The 14889-nt window shown below is 58.1% G+C and overlaps 1 protein-coding gene across 1 annotated transcript in view; it reads right to left on the minus strand.

Moving 5' to 3' along the window:
- Nucleotides 1–13925, minus strand: part of WFS1 (wolframin ER transmembrane glycoprotein) — a 32140-nt gene extending 18215 nt beyond the window's left edge. The window contains exons 1-2 of the mRNA XM_043448052.1: nt 13748–13925; nt 5824–6056 (exon numbers count right to left, since the gene is read on the minus strand). Coding sequence (XP_043303987.1) covers nt 5824–6055 — 232 coding nt within the window. The 5' untranslated portion in view covers nt 6056; nt 13748–13925. The remainder of the gene's footprint in view (nt 1–5823; nt 6057–13747) is intronic.
- Between the last annotated feature and the right edge of the window lie 964 nt (nt 13926–14889).

A 14889-nucleotide genomic window follows, 5' to 3' on the forward strand; every position in this document is an offset into this window, starting at 1 on the left:
ATGCCCGCCGCGTGGGCTGAGCTGAGGGAAAGGTGACAAGAACCCAAGGGCATCCCGTGTGTCCTTCTTATCACTGTGGGCAGCTGGGTCACCCTGCATCCGGGGGTGCCCCATCAGCCTTCGAGATGCTGACCCTGGTTCTCATGAACACACAGGAAGGACAAGCCTTGAGACCCTGTCTCTCCCAGGGGCCTGGCTGAGCTCTAAGGTGGAGGTCCCAGCCAGGGGGGTCCCAGTGGGCCCAAGCAGGGGTCATGGACCTCGCCCCTCATCACTCACCCAGCAGACATTTACCGAGCACCGGCCCTGGACCGGTCTGGGTGCCGGGAGCCAAGGGCACTGAGCTGAAAGACATAGGAACCCCCGCTCTCCCTACCCACCCAGGGGCCTGGCAAGGACAGCCACAGTCCAACAGTGCAGGCTCAGGGGAATCTATGGAGGTGCCAGGAGTCATCAGTCCTGATGGGAGAGGCTTTTCAGAGGAGGTGACGCCTAAGACTCGGAATGCAAAGAGGAGGGGAAAGGTAAGGGATGAAGGACATACTGACAAGTTTCCTGAGGTCTCAGGAAGCCACCAGACCTGAGACAGCCTCATTGCCCCAGCCAACTGTCCTCACGACAGGTCACCTTAGAGTGAGGGGGTCACAGGGATGCTACGGCAACCAGCCAGACCAGGGCTTCCATCAGAGTCAGGATAAATAACCCATGTACAGAGCTCCTGAGATCATCAAGCCAGCACCTCCACCGGACAAGGAGAAGCTGAGTGTTTATGGCTGTGACTTGTCCCCAGGGCAGCAGGGATGCAGCACATTGCATCCACCCCCTCACCCCATCACCTCCCGGCCTTCCTCAGGGCCCATTCCCGCCATCCAGCTCTGAACCCCACTGCGAAACTGCCTGCCCACCCCCCCAGGCCCACCTGATGGCTCCAGCCAGAGGCCTGGAATCAGTCTAGCTCCCCTGAAGCCCAGTCCGCCCACTGCCCTGCCTTGCCGCACTGGCCTCGGCTCCCACGATTGTCCACAGTCACCTCCACATAACAGAAATCACGCTGCTCCTCTCATTTAAAGGCTTTAACGCTCCCCAGAACACCCATTCTCCTTACCCTGACCCTCGAGGCCCTACTTGGGACTCTCTGACCTCGTGACCCCACGTCCAGCTGCTGCCCAGAGCCATCAACCTTGGAGCCCTTCATGTCCTGTGTGTCTTGCACCATTTGGGGCTCCCTTTGCTGACCTGGGGTCTCCCTCCTGGAGGCCCTGCCCACCGTCTCCTGCACCCGCTGGGCAGGCCCTCAGTTAACACCAGGGTGAACGCTTCCTGGCAAATGGAACCCCCACCAGGGGTTCCAGCCACCATTCCTGTCTGAAGCCCTGCAGCCACCAAACAAGTGCCAGCCCCGCACTCAGAACGTTGAGGCTTTGTGGACTCGACACTCCTGAGAGCCTGTGAACCCTGCAACCCACTGACGTCAGTAGAGAGGGTGCCATGGTCCCTGCCTGGCGCTCCCCACTGAGGACAGAGTTACTTGGTTCCTCTGTCTCTCTCTCCCCTTGAGCCTTCACCCCCGAGTCTGAAGACCAGCCTGAGCTCCAATCCCGGCCATCCCTGCTGTGCTGGTACCCAGGGCACTGCTCTGAGCCACGATGCAGGAGGCAGGCCCAGGGCCCCGGGCACTCCAGAGCTCCATCTGTGGTCACCGCCGCCACCGGAGGCCACCACGGAGGCTGAGCACAGACTCGCAGACTGTGTTCCATCTCAACTTGACCCCTCACCGGCTGGCAGCCTGGGGTCCTCTACTTAACCCCTGAGGCTTGCTCCTTGGAAGAAAAGCTATGACCAACCTAGACAGCACATTAAAAAGCAGAGACATTACTTTGCCAACAAAGCTCCGTCTAGTCAAAGCTCTGGTTTTTCCAGTGGTCATGTATGGATTTAAGAGTTGGACTATAAAGAAAGCTGAGCACCAAAGAACTGATGCTTTTGAACTGTAGTGTTGGAGAAGACTCCTGAGAGCCCCTTGGACTGCAACAAGGTCAAATCAGTCAATCCTAAAGGGAATCAGTCCCAAATATTCATCAGAAGGACTGATGATGAATCTGAAACTCCAATACTTTGGCCACCTGATGCAAAGAACTGACTCACTGGAAAAGACCCTGATGCTGGGAAAGATTGAGGGTGGGAGAAGGGGACGACAGAGGATGAGGTGGTTGGATGGCATCACCGACTCAATGGACATGAGTTTGAGTAGACTCCGGGAGTTGGTGATGGACAGGGTGGCCTAGCGTGCTGCAGTCCGTGGGGTTACAAAGAGTCGAACATGACTGAGTGACTGAATGGAACTGAACTGGACGTGGCTGGAGAAGTGAGTTAACGTAGACAAGCACCACAGGTGATGCCTAGCCTGGAAAGTGCTATGTCATCTTCCTCTTGCTGTTACTTACTGGTACTTGACTGATGCACAGCAGAACTTTGCTAGGTGAACAGGGGAGTTAATTAAAACTAATCCCAATCCCTCCCTGAGTGGATGATCTCTGGGCTGTGCAGGGCTGGCAGGGCAGGGTCTGCTGTGTTCAGTTCCTCGATGGTGACAGCACAGGAGAGGGACGCAGCACAGCCCAGACGTGTGGGGTCGGGGGCCGAGGCTGCCAACCTGCCCAGAACTCGCTCAGTACTCTCTGCCCCTCCCCTCGGGGACAGAAGCCAATGGAGACCACATCTGTTTCCTGACTCTCCTTATCTGAAACCGGCAGTCTTGACTCGGTCTGTCCTCTGAGGCTGTTTCGCTTCACCCAGATTGAAACCAAGCATGTTTCCAGCCCTGGTCTCCGTGCCCTGCAGCTGCGGGGTGGTGTTTGCGGCTAGACCGAGATTCCGGATCAGGCCCGGGTCTGCCCGAAGGCCTTGGAGACAAAGCAGAGATCTCTGAAGGAGATGCGGAGCTCAGAAGGGCCCAGTGGGTGTGTTTCTAGGGTAAGGTGGGCACTGGTCCAGGACGATTACACAGGGGCGCTCAGGCTTGGTTCACCCTCCAGAGTCCGGAGGTCCCTGCAGCTCCGCTGGGGGCAGGGGGCCTTATGGGACAGGGGACTGGGGTCACCCCTGCACCCATCATCACCCAGTGCTGGCCACTCTGGGAAGTCAGGGGCTCAGTTTCCTGGTCTCTAAATGGGGACAAGGACAGAGCCTCCCTCTCGGGCTGCCGTATGGGGTCACGTAAAGCCTCCGGTCCACAGAGCACCTGGCGGGTGTCACCACCACGGGTCTGGGACCTCTGCACGGAGTAGGGGTGGTGCTGAGCTGGGGGTGGTCACCTCAGGCAGCCAGCTTCTCAAGGAGAAAAACGAAACGACAAGGCTGAGTGAGCAGAAGAAGGGGCGGGGTGGGGCTGGGACCCCCTTAATTCACACAGAGCTCCTGGGGGAGAGGAGGGCCCTGTGACCACAAAGGTCACAGCATCTTCCCTTGTGGTGGTGCAAGACACGAGAAAGCAGATGCACATGTGCACACACGCACAGTCGGCAGCACTAGCCTCCCAGGGGGAGAGAAGAGCCTGACACTCACACGAAGCCCCTGCGTGCAGACACACCGGGCCCGAAGCCGAGCTTAAGGCCGGTCACCCAAGAGGGACTGGGTGGGGCCCTAAAACTGGACAGATGCCTCAACGTGCATGGTGACACCCCAGGAGGGGCCTGAAGAGGAAGGGGTGGGGGGGGGAGGCTTGATGACACCCACACAGCACATCAGGTTCTGCAGCTCGAAGCACGGACCCGCTCCCCCGCACCACCACCCAGGCACCTAAGGGACCAGAGGCCTTGACTCAGCACCGCGTCCCACGCGCCGGGCTGATGAGCACGAGGTCCCAGCATGCAGGCTCCACATGGCTGCTCTGACTTTACAGAAACCGTCTCAGCGAGGCCTCCCGACTCCCTGAAGGACACAGAGCTCAAGGTTGATAGCCCAGCCAAGCCTCCCACCCCGGCTGTCTCTGCCCTTCCTGTACCACCTCGTGGGCCTGGATGCTCCATACATAAACAGCTCCTATGGAGAGACGTGAGCTCCGGCGTCCCGGCCGGGGTGGGCAGGAAACCAGCACTGGTGCCAAACCAGAGAGCAGTTTTCAAACTGCAGATGTCAACCCAGGTCACAGAACCAACTGAACTGCCCAAAGCAGCATTTGTTTGCACATAAAAGCAAGAGCATGGAGACTTACCAGACAGCCAGGCACACAGTAAAGGCAAGTATTGTTTTGGAAATTTCCATTCCCACTGCGTGTGCGTGTGCGTGTGCGTGTGTGTGTTGTGTGCATGCAGGCATGTGGGCGTGGGCGCCAGGTTATGACTACGGTATATGTATTTCTTACTGTGGGCAGGGGTCAGAAAGTCTAACAGGCGGTGAGCCACGAAGAGAAGCCGCGGGGCTTTCACCACCCCTGGAGCTTGTGTCCCCAGCGGGCTCTGTTTTGATCACTGTGCCTACAGTGGAAGCCAAGGCCCCTATTTCACAGGGTTGGTCACTGTGAGTATGAGACAGACATACTGAGAAGCACTGCGTGGGTTATTAGAAAAAGTAATGTTGATGCCAGCTATATTTTCCCCAAACATCACAGCTGGAGACCCAGGGATCCTTGCTTTTATGAAACTCACAGCAAGGCTTGAGGCTTTTTACCAACAACAGCCCCCGAAGCGCAAGAGAACCTTTCACAACAGCTCCTGTGATGGCCTGCTGCCTGGTCCTGACCCGGCTCACTCCTGCTGAAGCTCAATTGCAAGCCTGACACATGAGCATCACCACTCCGATCCTTCCTTCCTTCCTTCCACCCCGTGACCTGGGAGGTCCAGGGCTCTCTCCAGGCCAAGCCCACCCCAGGCGAGTCAGTTCTTCCGTCTGGCCCTTGCCCGTGCTGTGCTGTCTCCCCCCGCAGGCTCCAACTTGCTCAGGCACCATCTCTTCCCAAGGCAGGCGCCCAGCTCCCTCCCCAGCCCGGCCAGGGCCACCTCTGTGCTCCCCAGGCCCCGTGCTTCCACGAGACTGGGGAGCCCTCAGAGGCAGGGCTCACCTGTGCCACCGACGGCCACTCAGGCTGGCAGGAGGCCGTGCTCAGTGAGCAGCAGGTGGACCGACCAAACCCTGGCAACCCTCCCCCAGTGTCAACGAGGCGGCCGGCACGACAACCAGCGGTCCCAGCCCACCTGGGGCCTCACACTGTCTCATCTCGGCCCCTGAGAAGTGCTTCCTGGGACAGACTGGAAACCTGGGGGGCGCCAGGCCTGGGCATGGAGGACAGTGGTCCAGAGGGCAGCGGGGATCTGGGCCAGGGGCCCAGGTGAATTCCAGGGTGTCAGCCAGCCTCCAAGGGGAGTGGCCACATGGGGCCCCCAGACCAGGCAGAGCGACCTGACCGAATGGCCACCTGAGAGTGGCCATGGTGGACAAGGGATGATGATGTGGGCCGCCCTGAGTGCTGGGGGGGACCAGAGGGGAGCCTGCCTCCCGCCACCTCCCACCACACAGCGCCTGGTGCAGACCACCTGCCGAGTCCCTGAGCAGGTGGGAGCTGGTGCATTCGATGATAAATAAAGGAAGGAAACACGACATCTGCTGCAGCCCAAGTCTGTGAACTTGGGAGCAAATCCTGCTGGGCAGTGGGAGTTGACAGGCCTGGACGGAGTGGTTGGGCCCCTGACTTCAGGGGACTCCCACCTGGGGAAGGAACCTTGCAGGGGTATCTGGACCACATGCCAGGACCCGGGTGTCCACGCTGCCTACAGAACACCACCCCCCAGGGGAGGATAGTCCGGCATCCCAGGCCCCGTCCCTTACCTGTTCCATCCATCCTCTCTCGGCTCCTGGCCCGCGAGGCCTGGGGTATAGCCGGGGCGGCTGGGTCTCTCCCATCTGATCCAGGTCCAACTTGGGGTCCAGGAGCGGGGGGCACCCCGCTGATCTCCTGCTCCACCGAGGTGGTGGCATTGAGCCGTGAGCGGGCCTGGGGCTGTGGTGGCGGCAGAGGCTGGGGGACGGAGGGGCTCGGAGGAGGGGCGCTGGAAGCCATCCTGAGGTGAGAAAAACCGGGGGGTCAAACACACGAAGCCAGTCAAGCCCAGGCTGCCCTGGCCTCTAGCTTTTGGTGGAGAGACGAGATGGCAAAGGGAAAACGAGATGGCAAAGGGTGGGCGCTACCCAGCATTCCATGTGATCTCACTCAACCTCACGACAGCTCCCCCAAAGACACTTCCATTTCACAGATGAGGAAACGGAGGGAGGAAACTCGCTCAAGACCCGTTGGCTTGGCAGGTCCCACAGCAGCCATGAGCTGGGCCCTCAGTCTCCAGGCCTTGAGTCCCGGGCCTCGGGTATGCTCATCTGAGAAATGGGGATGTGGAAGGTCAGGGGGATTCAGTGAGATGGTCCACACGGAGCCCTGGGCACAGCGTCTGGCTGCGCTGGAATGAAGCTGGTCTCCCAGTCTGTCCACCCTAAATCTGTGCAGGGGACCTTATTTGGAAGACGGGGGTCTTTGCAGATTATAATCAAGGATCTTGACAAGAGAGCATCCTGGCTTAGGGTGGGCCCTAATCTAAGGACCGGGGTCCTTATAAGAGGGTAACACACAGACAGAGAGGAGGATGCCACGTGGAGGAGGAGGCAGAGATGAGAGGCGTGGCTGCAGGCCCAGAGATACCAACACCCTAAGTCAGGAAAGACAAGGAAGGACTCTCCCGCAGAGCCCCCCGCCCCGGACAACCAACCCCGCCGACATTCTGATCGCGGACTTCTGCCTCCAGAGCTGCGAGACGAAAAATTTCTGTTCTTTAAAGCCACCAAGTTTCTGTCAATTTCTTATTAGAGCCCTAGGAAAAGAATACACTGGCACAAAGTGGAAGTTTAAAATAAACTTGAGAGGGGCTTCCCCCGTGGTCCAGTGGTTAAAACTCTGAGCTCCCAATGCAGGGGGCCCAGGTTCGATCCCTGGTCAGGGAATTAGATCCCACACGCTGCAACAAAATTATCCTTCAGGCCTCAGTAAAGACCTGGTATAGCCAAGTAAATGAATAATAAAATATTTTAAAAAACATAAACATGAGAAGCAGAGGGAGGGAGGGAAAGGGGGAGAGGACGAGGGGGTGGAAGACAGGTGCGGGGGGAACACAGCCCCTGGAGCAGGATGTAGTCAGGCCTGGGCAACTCCAAAGCCCTCCACGCCAGGCCTGAACCCTAAGACACAACTCAGCGAGCCTGACAGCACCGGATATGAGCCCATGCTAGACGTGGGTGATGGAAACCGGGGGGCTGGTGTGTCGGAACCGATGACGGGAACAGACTGGCAAGCATAGAGATCCGATAACCAACGGGGGCAAAGGGCTCGATTAGTCAATACCGCTGTTTAGCAACAAGGCGAAAATCACCAATGACACAACTGGGGGTGACCACGAGCCCCAGACTATGGGGCTGAGAGCTCCAGGCCTTCCCCAGCCCCAGGACCCCAGACCGGGGCCCCGGGGACCGGCAGTGGGCTTCCGTGGACACAGACGCCGAAGCAGATAGGACCGCGTGCACTGTGCTGGGGATCCCCAAGGATCCCACAGCCCCCACTCCAGCCTCAAGGCCACGTCCACCCTCTTCGCTGAGATGAAGAAATGAGAGCAGAGTGGGGAAAGGCCGGGGGTGAGGAATCCGGCTCCCAGACTAACCCATCACGGCCACTGTGCCTGCCAGCTCTGGGGTCCTGAGCGGGCCACGTTCCTCTCTGCCCCTCAGTTTCCTCGATTTTAAATGGGGGTACTGTGAGGACTACATGAAATCAGAGACCAGAAGGGCCAGTTTCCCAGGTATCCAAAGTGCCCAGCTCGGCTCCCCCGAGCCTACAGGAATGGGTATCTAACGCGTGCCTAGAGACCGCCGTCACCGGAAGAGTCAGAGGAGGCCCCAGGGGCCACACCACTTCCCCGGGGCTACATCCACATCTGCACCATTCCCAGCTAGGGCTGTGTCCCAGAGATTGGACCTGCATCCACCAAAGGACCCTGGAGATTTCAATCTGGGCTCGCCTCCCTCGGAGGGACGGAGCCCTTATTTTAAAACATCCCCTTGGCTGCGAACCAAAAGCGCATCAAGCCACACAGATCTCTGCTTGGAAACCAATGCAGGGCTCGGTGCTGTTCCCGAACGCCAGGCTTCCGGGAACCAAACAAAGAGGCAACTTTTGTGAAATCCATCATCTGGGTAGGCGGGCAGGCAGGCCCAGTGGGCAGGCGGCCAGCTGCAGGGGGGCGGGGAAAGTCAGCCGCGGATTCGGCAGACAGAACCCAGCTGTGCGGGTCCCCGGCTGATCTGAGACAAGCTATGTGGAGTCACGTCTGACCTCCCCATCTCCTGTGGCTCCCGCTGCTCTGGAATCAAGGGCCATCTTCCTGGAGTGGCAGAGGGCAGCTGGCCTTCAGAGGGCTGACTTACACCAGGGATCCTCTGTCACTACTAACAATGCAACAAGCATGTCTGGAATGTGCCCTTCTCAGCAATTCCCACTGATTTCTCCTGGGGGTGCGGGGTGGTGGGGGGAAGGGCTGGCCCAGGAGGAGGGTCCTGCTGTTTGCCCTGCTGCGGTGCATGGAGAGATAACCTGTCCTTCCATGCTCACCCCCTTTCACAGACAGCAACCTCGGCTCCAGAAATGTGAGATCCCTACCCAAGGCCTTGTAGCTCAGTCTTGGAGCTGGAATTCAAAACCACAGAGCCTCTCATTCAGAAAGACCTCGTTTCTGAAAGAGGCCTCTCAAAATCTGCCCACCTGCCTCTGCTACCCGACCCCCACTATGCCTTCTCTTCCCCCGTCACTCACTCCCAAATGTGTGGTTCTGTGACCCCCACGCCTTAGCTCTCCAAGTCCCCCTATTCCTGGAAATGCCCACTGCCCCAGGACCAATCCTACTCGTTGTTCAAGTCAAGGGCCCAACTCACCCTCTTCTGGGAGTTTCCCAGCTGCCTCTGCCCCGAGTGCTGTCTCCATCACCTGCTCTCAGGTAACCACTCAGCACCCAGGGCATGTCTCCTGGAGAGCCCTCTCTCTGCCAGGTGGAGAAGAAGGATTCACACCTGTCTGTCTCCCCATCTACGAGGAAGGATGGGTCAGGAGGGACAGCACCATCCCTCACCAGCAGGACACAATATTTCCACCAAAAGCCAACACAGGGAGTGAATGTCAGTTCTACCTTTCATTAGTAGCTACTTAGGGCTTCCCTGGTGGCTTAGTGGTAAAGAACCCACCTGCCAATGCAGGAGACGCAAGAGATGCGGGTTCAATCCCTGCTTTGGGAAGATCCCCTGGAGGAGGAAAGGAAAACCCACTCCAGTATTCTTGCCTGGAAAATCCGATAGAAAAGAGGTGCTTAGCGGGCTACAGTGCATGGGGTTGAAGAGAGGCGGACAACTGAGTGACTGAGCACATAACCTCACAGGGTCTCAGTTTCCCCATCTGTAAAGAGAGAATAACGCCTCCAATGAAGGGGTGCTCTGGGGCGTAAGGGTGTGAAGAAAGAGAAAGCAGTCTGCAAACTATCAATCATTAAAAAAAAAAAAAAAAAGCCATTTCTCCCAAGTGCAAAACAAAGGCACATTCAGTTGAGAGACACCTTATAATAGAAATTTCAGGAGAACAGGTAGCTTCTGGCTGGCCTCTTGGGCTAAGTATCCTGCATGTCACATTACAAACACAATGAAACTTTTAAAGTGAAATTTCTAGTTAGTGAGAATGGACAAACAGAAGAGGATTAATTTTCAGGTTTCCCGAGAGTCGGCCAAACCCTTTGTGGATCAAAGGCCTTGACACTTAAAAACAAATGAAATGACCCATTGCCATGGATGGTCACAGAGAAGACCACAGACGCTCTCCCGGTGTGGAGGGACCCACAGTGGTATCTGGTCCTTCCTTCTCTGACAGTCTTCTTTCCGGCATCTCATTCACTTGGAATACCTGCCTCCATGCTTTGCAAGGTACATCTGAGGCAGTCTGGCCTGGGGGAAGGAGCCCTCGCTGGAGAAGAGCCGGCCCCATCTCACTGTGTGACCAAAGAAAACAGGTCCCTCCCTCCAGCCCAGCCTGGCATCCTGAATCCCAACCACAGAATGAGAGCATCAGCATCACGCTCCACCCCGCCTCCAAGGCTCCTCCGATGCCTACAAGGGAAGGGGGGGGGGGCGGTCAACCCCACGGTCAGAGTGGTGGCTTGGAACCTGTCATTGTGTCAGATCCAGAGTGGCCGGCATTCTTTCCACATGAGCACCCAGGCATAATTTTACCCCAGCAAAACACAAAAACGCCAGCAACCACAGAGCTTGGTTGAGGGTCTGCCACCCCCGCAAGGGGGCTGCTGGGACCACATGACTACTGACAGGTGGAGAATGGCAGCATGTGGATTTCAGCTCAAGCTCTCTAACCCTTGCTTATAAGGGCTGAGTCCACTCTGCTCTCGACCCCCAGGGGACCACCCCACCTCAGAAACAAGCCCTCAGGGGAAGCCTCAAAGACGCTCACGTGCTCTGATGCCAGCTGCAGGGGAATAACCTGGGATGCCCACTGTTTCACACCCACCCCAAATCCACACCCAACTGTGGACCTCCATGTCTCTGCTCTTACGGGACACCTCTCAGGTGTGTCCATCATACATTCCAGCGCCGTCCAGAGAGGGCAGGTGTGAAACTCACAGCCCCTCCGGATGCTGCTACACTGTACAGCCGTTAGCCACGACTTGTGTAAGAATATTTAAAGGTAAGGACATGTTTGTAGGATTTAAAGCAGCATGAGATACTGCCCTGAGTCTATTTAGATGAAAACAAAATGCATCTGCAGAAAAAGATGGAAGGAAATGCCCCTCCCCGCCCCCCAGATGGCAATACTGTCTATGTCTGGGTGAAGAGGCTAGGTGTATGCTCAGTCACTCAGTTGTGTCCGGCTCTTTGTGACCCCATGGACTGCAGCTTGCCACGCTCCTTTGTCCATGGGATATCCCAGGCAAGAATACTAGAGTGGGTTGTCATTTCCTCCTCCAGGGTCTCTTCCCAACCCAGGGATTGAACCCACGTCTCCTGCGTCTCCTGCATTGGCAGGCAGATTCTTTATACCACTGAGCCACTGAGGTGGTTTTATTTTATTCTTTTTTCTAAATATATTCCCCTAATTTTCTATAACGAATGTGAAAGTTTCTGGAATTACAATAAAATGTTAACTCTGAAACCCATCTGTGACTGAGCCCAAAGGGAGAGGGTCCAGGGGTTCCCAGGGTCTGGGATGTCTGCTCTGGCCTGGACAGCCCAGCTGCCTGGCACAGGATTGCTCAAGACAAGGACACAAAGCCCTTGGAGATTCCCAGGTACCTATTTTTGCCCCAGAGTCTTAAGGGCCAAACCAAGGAACATTCCAGCTCTACCAATGTGCCAAGTTCACAGGATTAAGGGGGAATCAGGCTGGGGATGCTCCTGCCTGGCCAGGGTGGGTCAGTAGGCATGAACTGTGGGCTGATTCTGTGCCCGGTCTGTGCTGGGCCTCCCCACCCCACTGAGGATCCTGCAGGGCCGGCCTTCGCGAACTCAGCCTGGATGGGAAGGATGGCACCTAAACACAACCACCAGGATGGAGCACTTGGTGGGGAGGGGGGTGGGCAGCAGGCACAGAAGGGGGCCACCCTCAGCCATGGGAAAGGGGCAGGGCGGGGATTCTCCATGAGAGGCCTGGACCAAGCCTTCAGGACAAGCCAGTACAAGCCAGGCAAGGGGGAAGGAGGGGGAAGAATGGAGGTATGCGGGCATTTCAGTGGGGGACTGCCCAGGAGAAAAGGGGCTGGCAACGTGGTGGGGAAGGTGCGAGGGGCCTGAAACTGAGTCTGGGCAGAGGACACGGGCAGGAGAAAAGAGGCTGAGCGGACAGCCAGGAAGCTGGGGCAGGCCCTAAACAAGCGCCAGGCTTGGTGCTGGGGTTGAGGTCCCAGGCAGAAGGGAAATTGAGGGCCGGGCTACAGGGCAGCGGCAGTTTGAGACCCATCCAGGCTGTGTGGGGATAGGCCAGGGAGATCGAGGAGGGAGCCGGGCAGCCTTCCAGGGAAAATGAGGAGGCCTGGCCTGGGGCAGGCATCTGAGGACAGCTCCTGGGCCAGGAGAGACAAGAGCATCCCCAACTGAACGAGAGGGTGTGGAAGCAGGATGTGGTCTGACTGGTGACACAGGGCCATGGTGGGGGTGCCACTTTCTGGGGAGGGGATCTAGGGGAGAGGACGGAGCCGTCTGAAGCACGGAGTAACCTCTCTATCAGACCACTCTCATCACCAGCATCATGGACCAGGGTTTGGACTCTGTCCAGGCATTTTGGGGACTGAACTAGGTTCCCCTCTGTGACCAGCCCCCAAAGGCCTATCCAGCCTTGGTCTGCGAGGGGCAGGGGTGGCCTGAGTGGGGAGCCCTCCAGATTCCTTCTATCCCGGGAAAGAAGATGAGATGTGGCCTCCGGGCAACCTTTCCTGTGTCCAGTCAAGGCCCAGCTGCTGGGGGGAGCGAGAATATAAAGGAATCTTCCTCCGAATCACCGTCAGATGCCAAGGGGGCACCGGTGAGAATCACAGCCCCTTGGAGACGGGCAGCGGGGAAGAGTGACTTCTGGGCTTCTCTTGGCGTGGCTTCCTCACTGGGGCTGCAGCGAGGGAGGCAGTCAGCACACCGGGTACCCGGGGCACTGCTCCCTGAGTGATGGATCCCGGAAGAAGGGAAAGCCCTTTACCAATGGGCCCAGTGCCAGGGGTCACTGTCCAAGGTGAGGAGAGGCAGGCACTTGTTCTCAGAGCCTGCCCAGAGGGGCACAGGTTTCCACCAGGCTCTGCCTGATCCGCGGTGGGGTCTTGGGCAGGTCATCAAACCCCAGTGAGCCTTGGTTTCCTCATTTGTCAAATGGGCCAATAATCCCATACCCCTAAGACTACTGGGAGAGTCAAATACTGTGTAAGTGTTAGTTCCTCGGAATTTCTTAACATCAACTACAACCACCGGTGTGAGAGGTCCCAGATCCATCACACCTAAAAGAGGTGGGTCAGATTTCCCAGAAAGTTTCCATCAAAGCAGAAACTGATGTTTCCCCGAGGGCTGGGATCACCTGGACCCCCAATACAAACACACACAATCAGCAGCCCTCATGGGGGCGGGGGTGGGGGGGGTGACAAGCGCCTTACAGTGGCCCCAGGGGCAGAGGGCAGCCCAGGGTCTCACCGAGCAAGCCGAGGGCCGCGGGGGAAGGGCCATCATGACGGGGCAACTCGAGAACCATGCAGGGTCGCAGGGGGCAGGGGCGCCTCCTTCCACCCACCAGGTCCCCAGCGCCAAGAGCCGCCTTCTTCTGAGGCCGGTTTTCCCGCTGGTGGGGTGGGGGGTGGGGGGGTTCGAAGCCAGGCGTGACGGTGCTCGCGGGCGTGACGGTGCTCTGAGCGCGCGGTGCCCCGACGACGCCCGGGGAGCCCAGGCTTGGGGTTGAGGGGGAGCGCATCCCCGGGAGGAAGCCTCGATCCAGGCCCGGGCAGGGGAAGCCCTGAGTGTCGCGGAGAGCACGGGACCCTGGCCCTCCAACTTCCGGGGAACTTGCAGGGGACACTGGTACCAGCCGTCCACCGCTCAGATGGGGAAACTGAGGCCAAGGCGCGCGGCCAGTCCAGGTGCTCTCGGTTCCCTTTCCAGGTCCCGCTGCGACAGCCCCTCGCCCCGAAGTACTCACCGGCCCGCGAGTGGGCCTCACGCGGCGCTGCGACGCCCTTGGGCCTTCGAGCTCGTCACAAAGTTGATCGGCAGCAGCTGGAGGGACAAGGGCCGAAGGAAAGCAGTCGGGACAAAGCAGGTTGTGCTGGTTTCAGTGGCAGCCGGTGAGCGCGACCAACAGCGCGGGGAGGGGCGGGGCCGGGGCGGGGCCGCAGGCTGTCCTCCACTCCCGACGCGGCCCGGAGGACGCGGCGCCGACTCGGCCCGCTGAGCGGCCGGTCTGCCTGCCAATCACTCCGCACCTCCGCCAATCAAAGAGCGCCTCGGCGGGCTACAGCTTACGGGCCCACGGCGCGGCCAAGCTCCAGGTCGCCGGGAGGGCGGGTCCGGCCCGCCCACTGCGAAAGTTTCCGAGCTAACTCGGGCAGTGCGGCCCAGCCCGAACCCTGGCACGCCACGCTACACCGACGGGGCGTCTGGGTTGCTATGCCCGGCTGCACGCCCACGGGCGAGGCTCAGACGACCTTTCACCCACTACTCTGGCCCCAGGCTCCCCAACTTCAGATTTATTATCATTGCTCTTGCAATCTTAACTGACACGTTGAGTACCTACTATGCGCCAGACACCTTAATTTTCGACCCCATCAAAGATGGTCTAAGAGGGCTGCCCTAATGGAGGAGCACGGATTGGAAATTCCATTAAATGTGACTCATTTAACCAAAGACTGCTTTAAAAGCACAAGATCAAATGCAATGTAGCTTGCGCTCACAGAGTAATTGTGAGATTCATTTAAAAATATCTATTACCAGCCCAGGGAATGGTGCAAGGATGAGGCAGTCTGGAAACCCTCTTCTTTCTGTCCTGCTCTGGGGTCTGAGCCTGAAGGAGGAAATGATGACCCACTTCAGTATTCTTGCCAGGAGAATTCCGTGGACAAAGGAGCCTGGTGACCTACAGTCTGTGGATCGCAAAGAGATGGACCCGACTGAGCGATTACCACTACCCCTGGGGCCTGAGAGGGGTGGTTTGGAGATGAGGGCAAAGGTATATTCTTAAGCGAGGCCTTGGGGCTGAGAGAGGCCCGGGTTGGTGGCAGGGGTACCTCTTGGGCTGTGTCTGCTCTATGTCTGATCCTCACAGCCAACCTGAGATGCCTGTCC

The sequence above is a fragment of the Cervus canadensis genome, chromosome 26 (assembly GCF_019320065.1).
Source record: "Cervus canadensis isolate Bull #8, Minnesota chromosome 26, ASM1932006v1, whole genome shotgun sequence".
Classification (NCBI taxonomy): domain Eukaryota; kingdom Metazoa; phylum Chordata; class Mammalia; order Artiodactyla; family Cervidae; genus Cervus; species Cervus canadensis.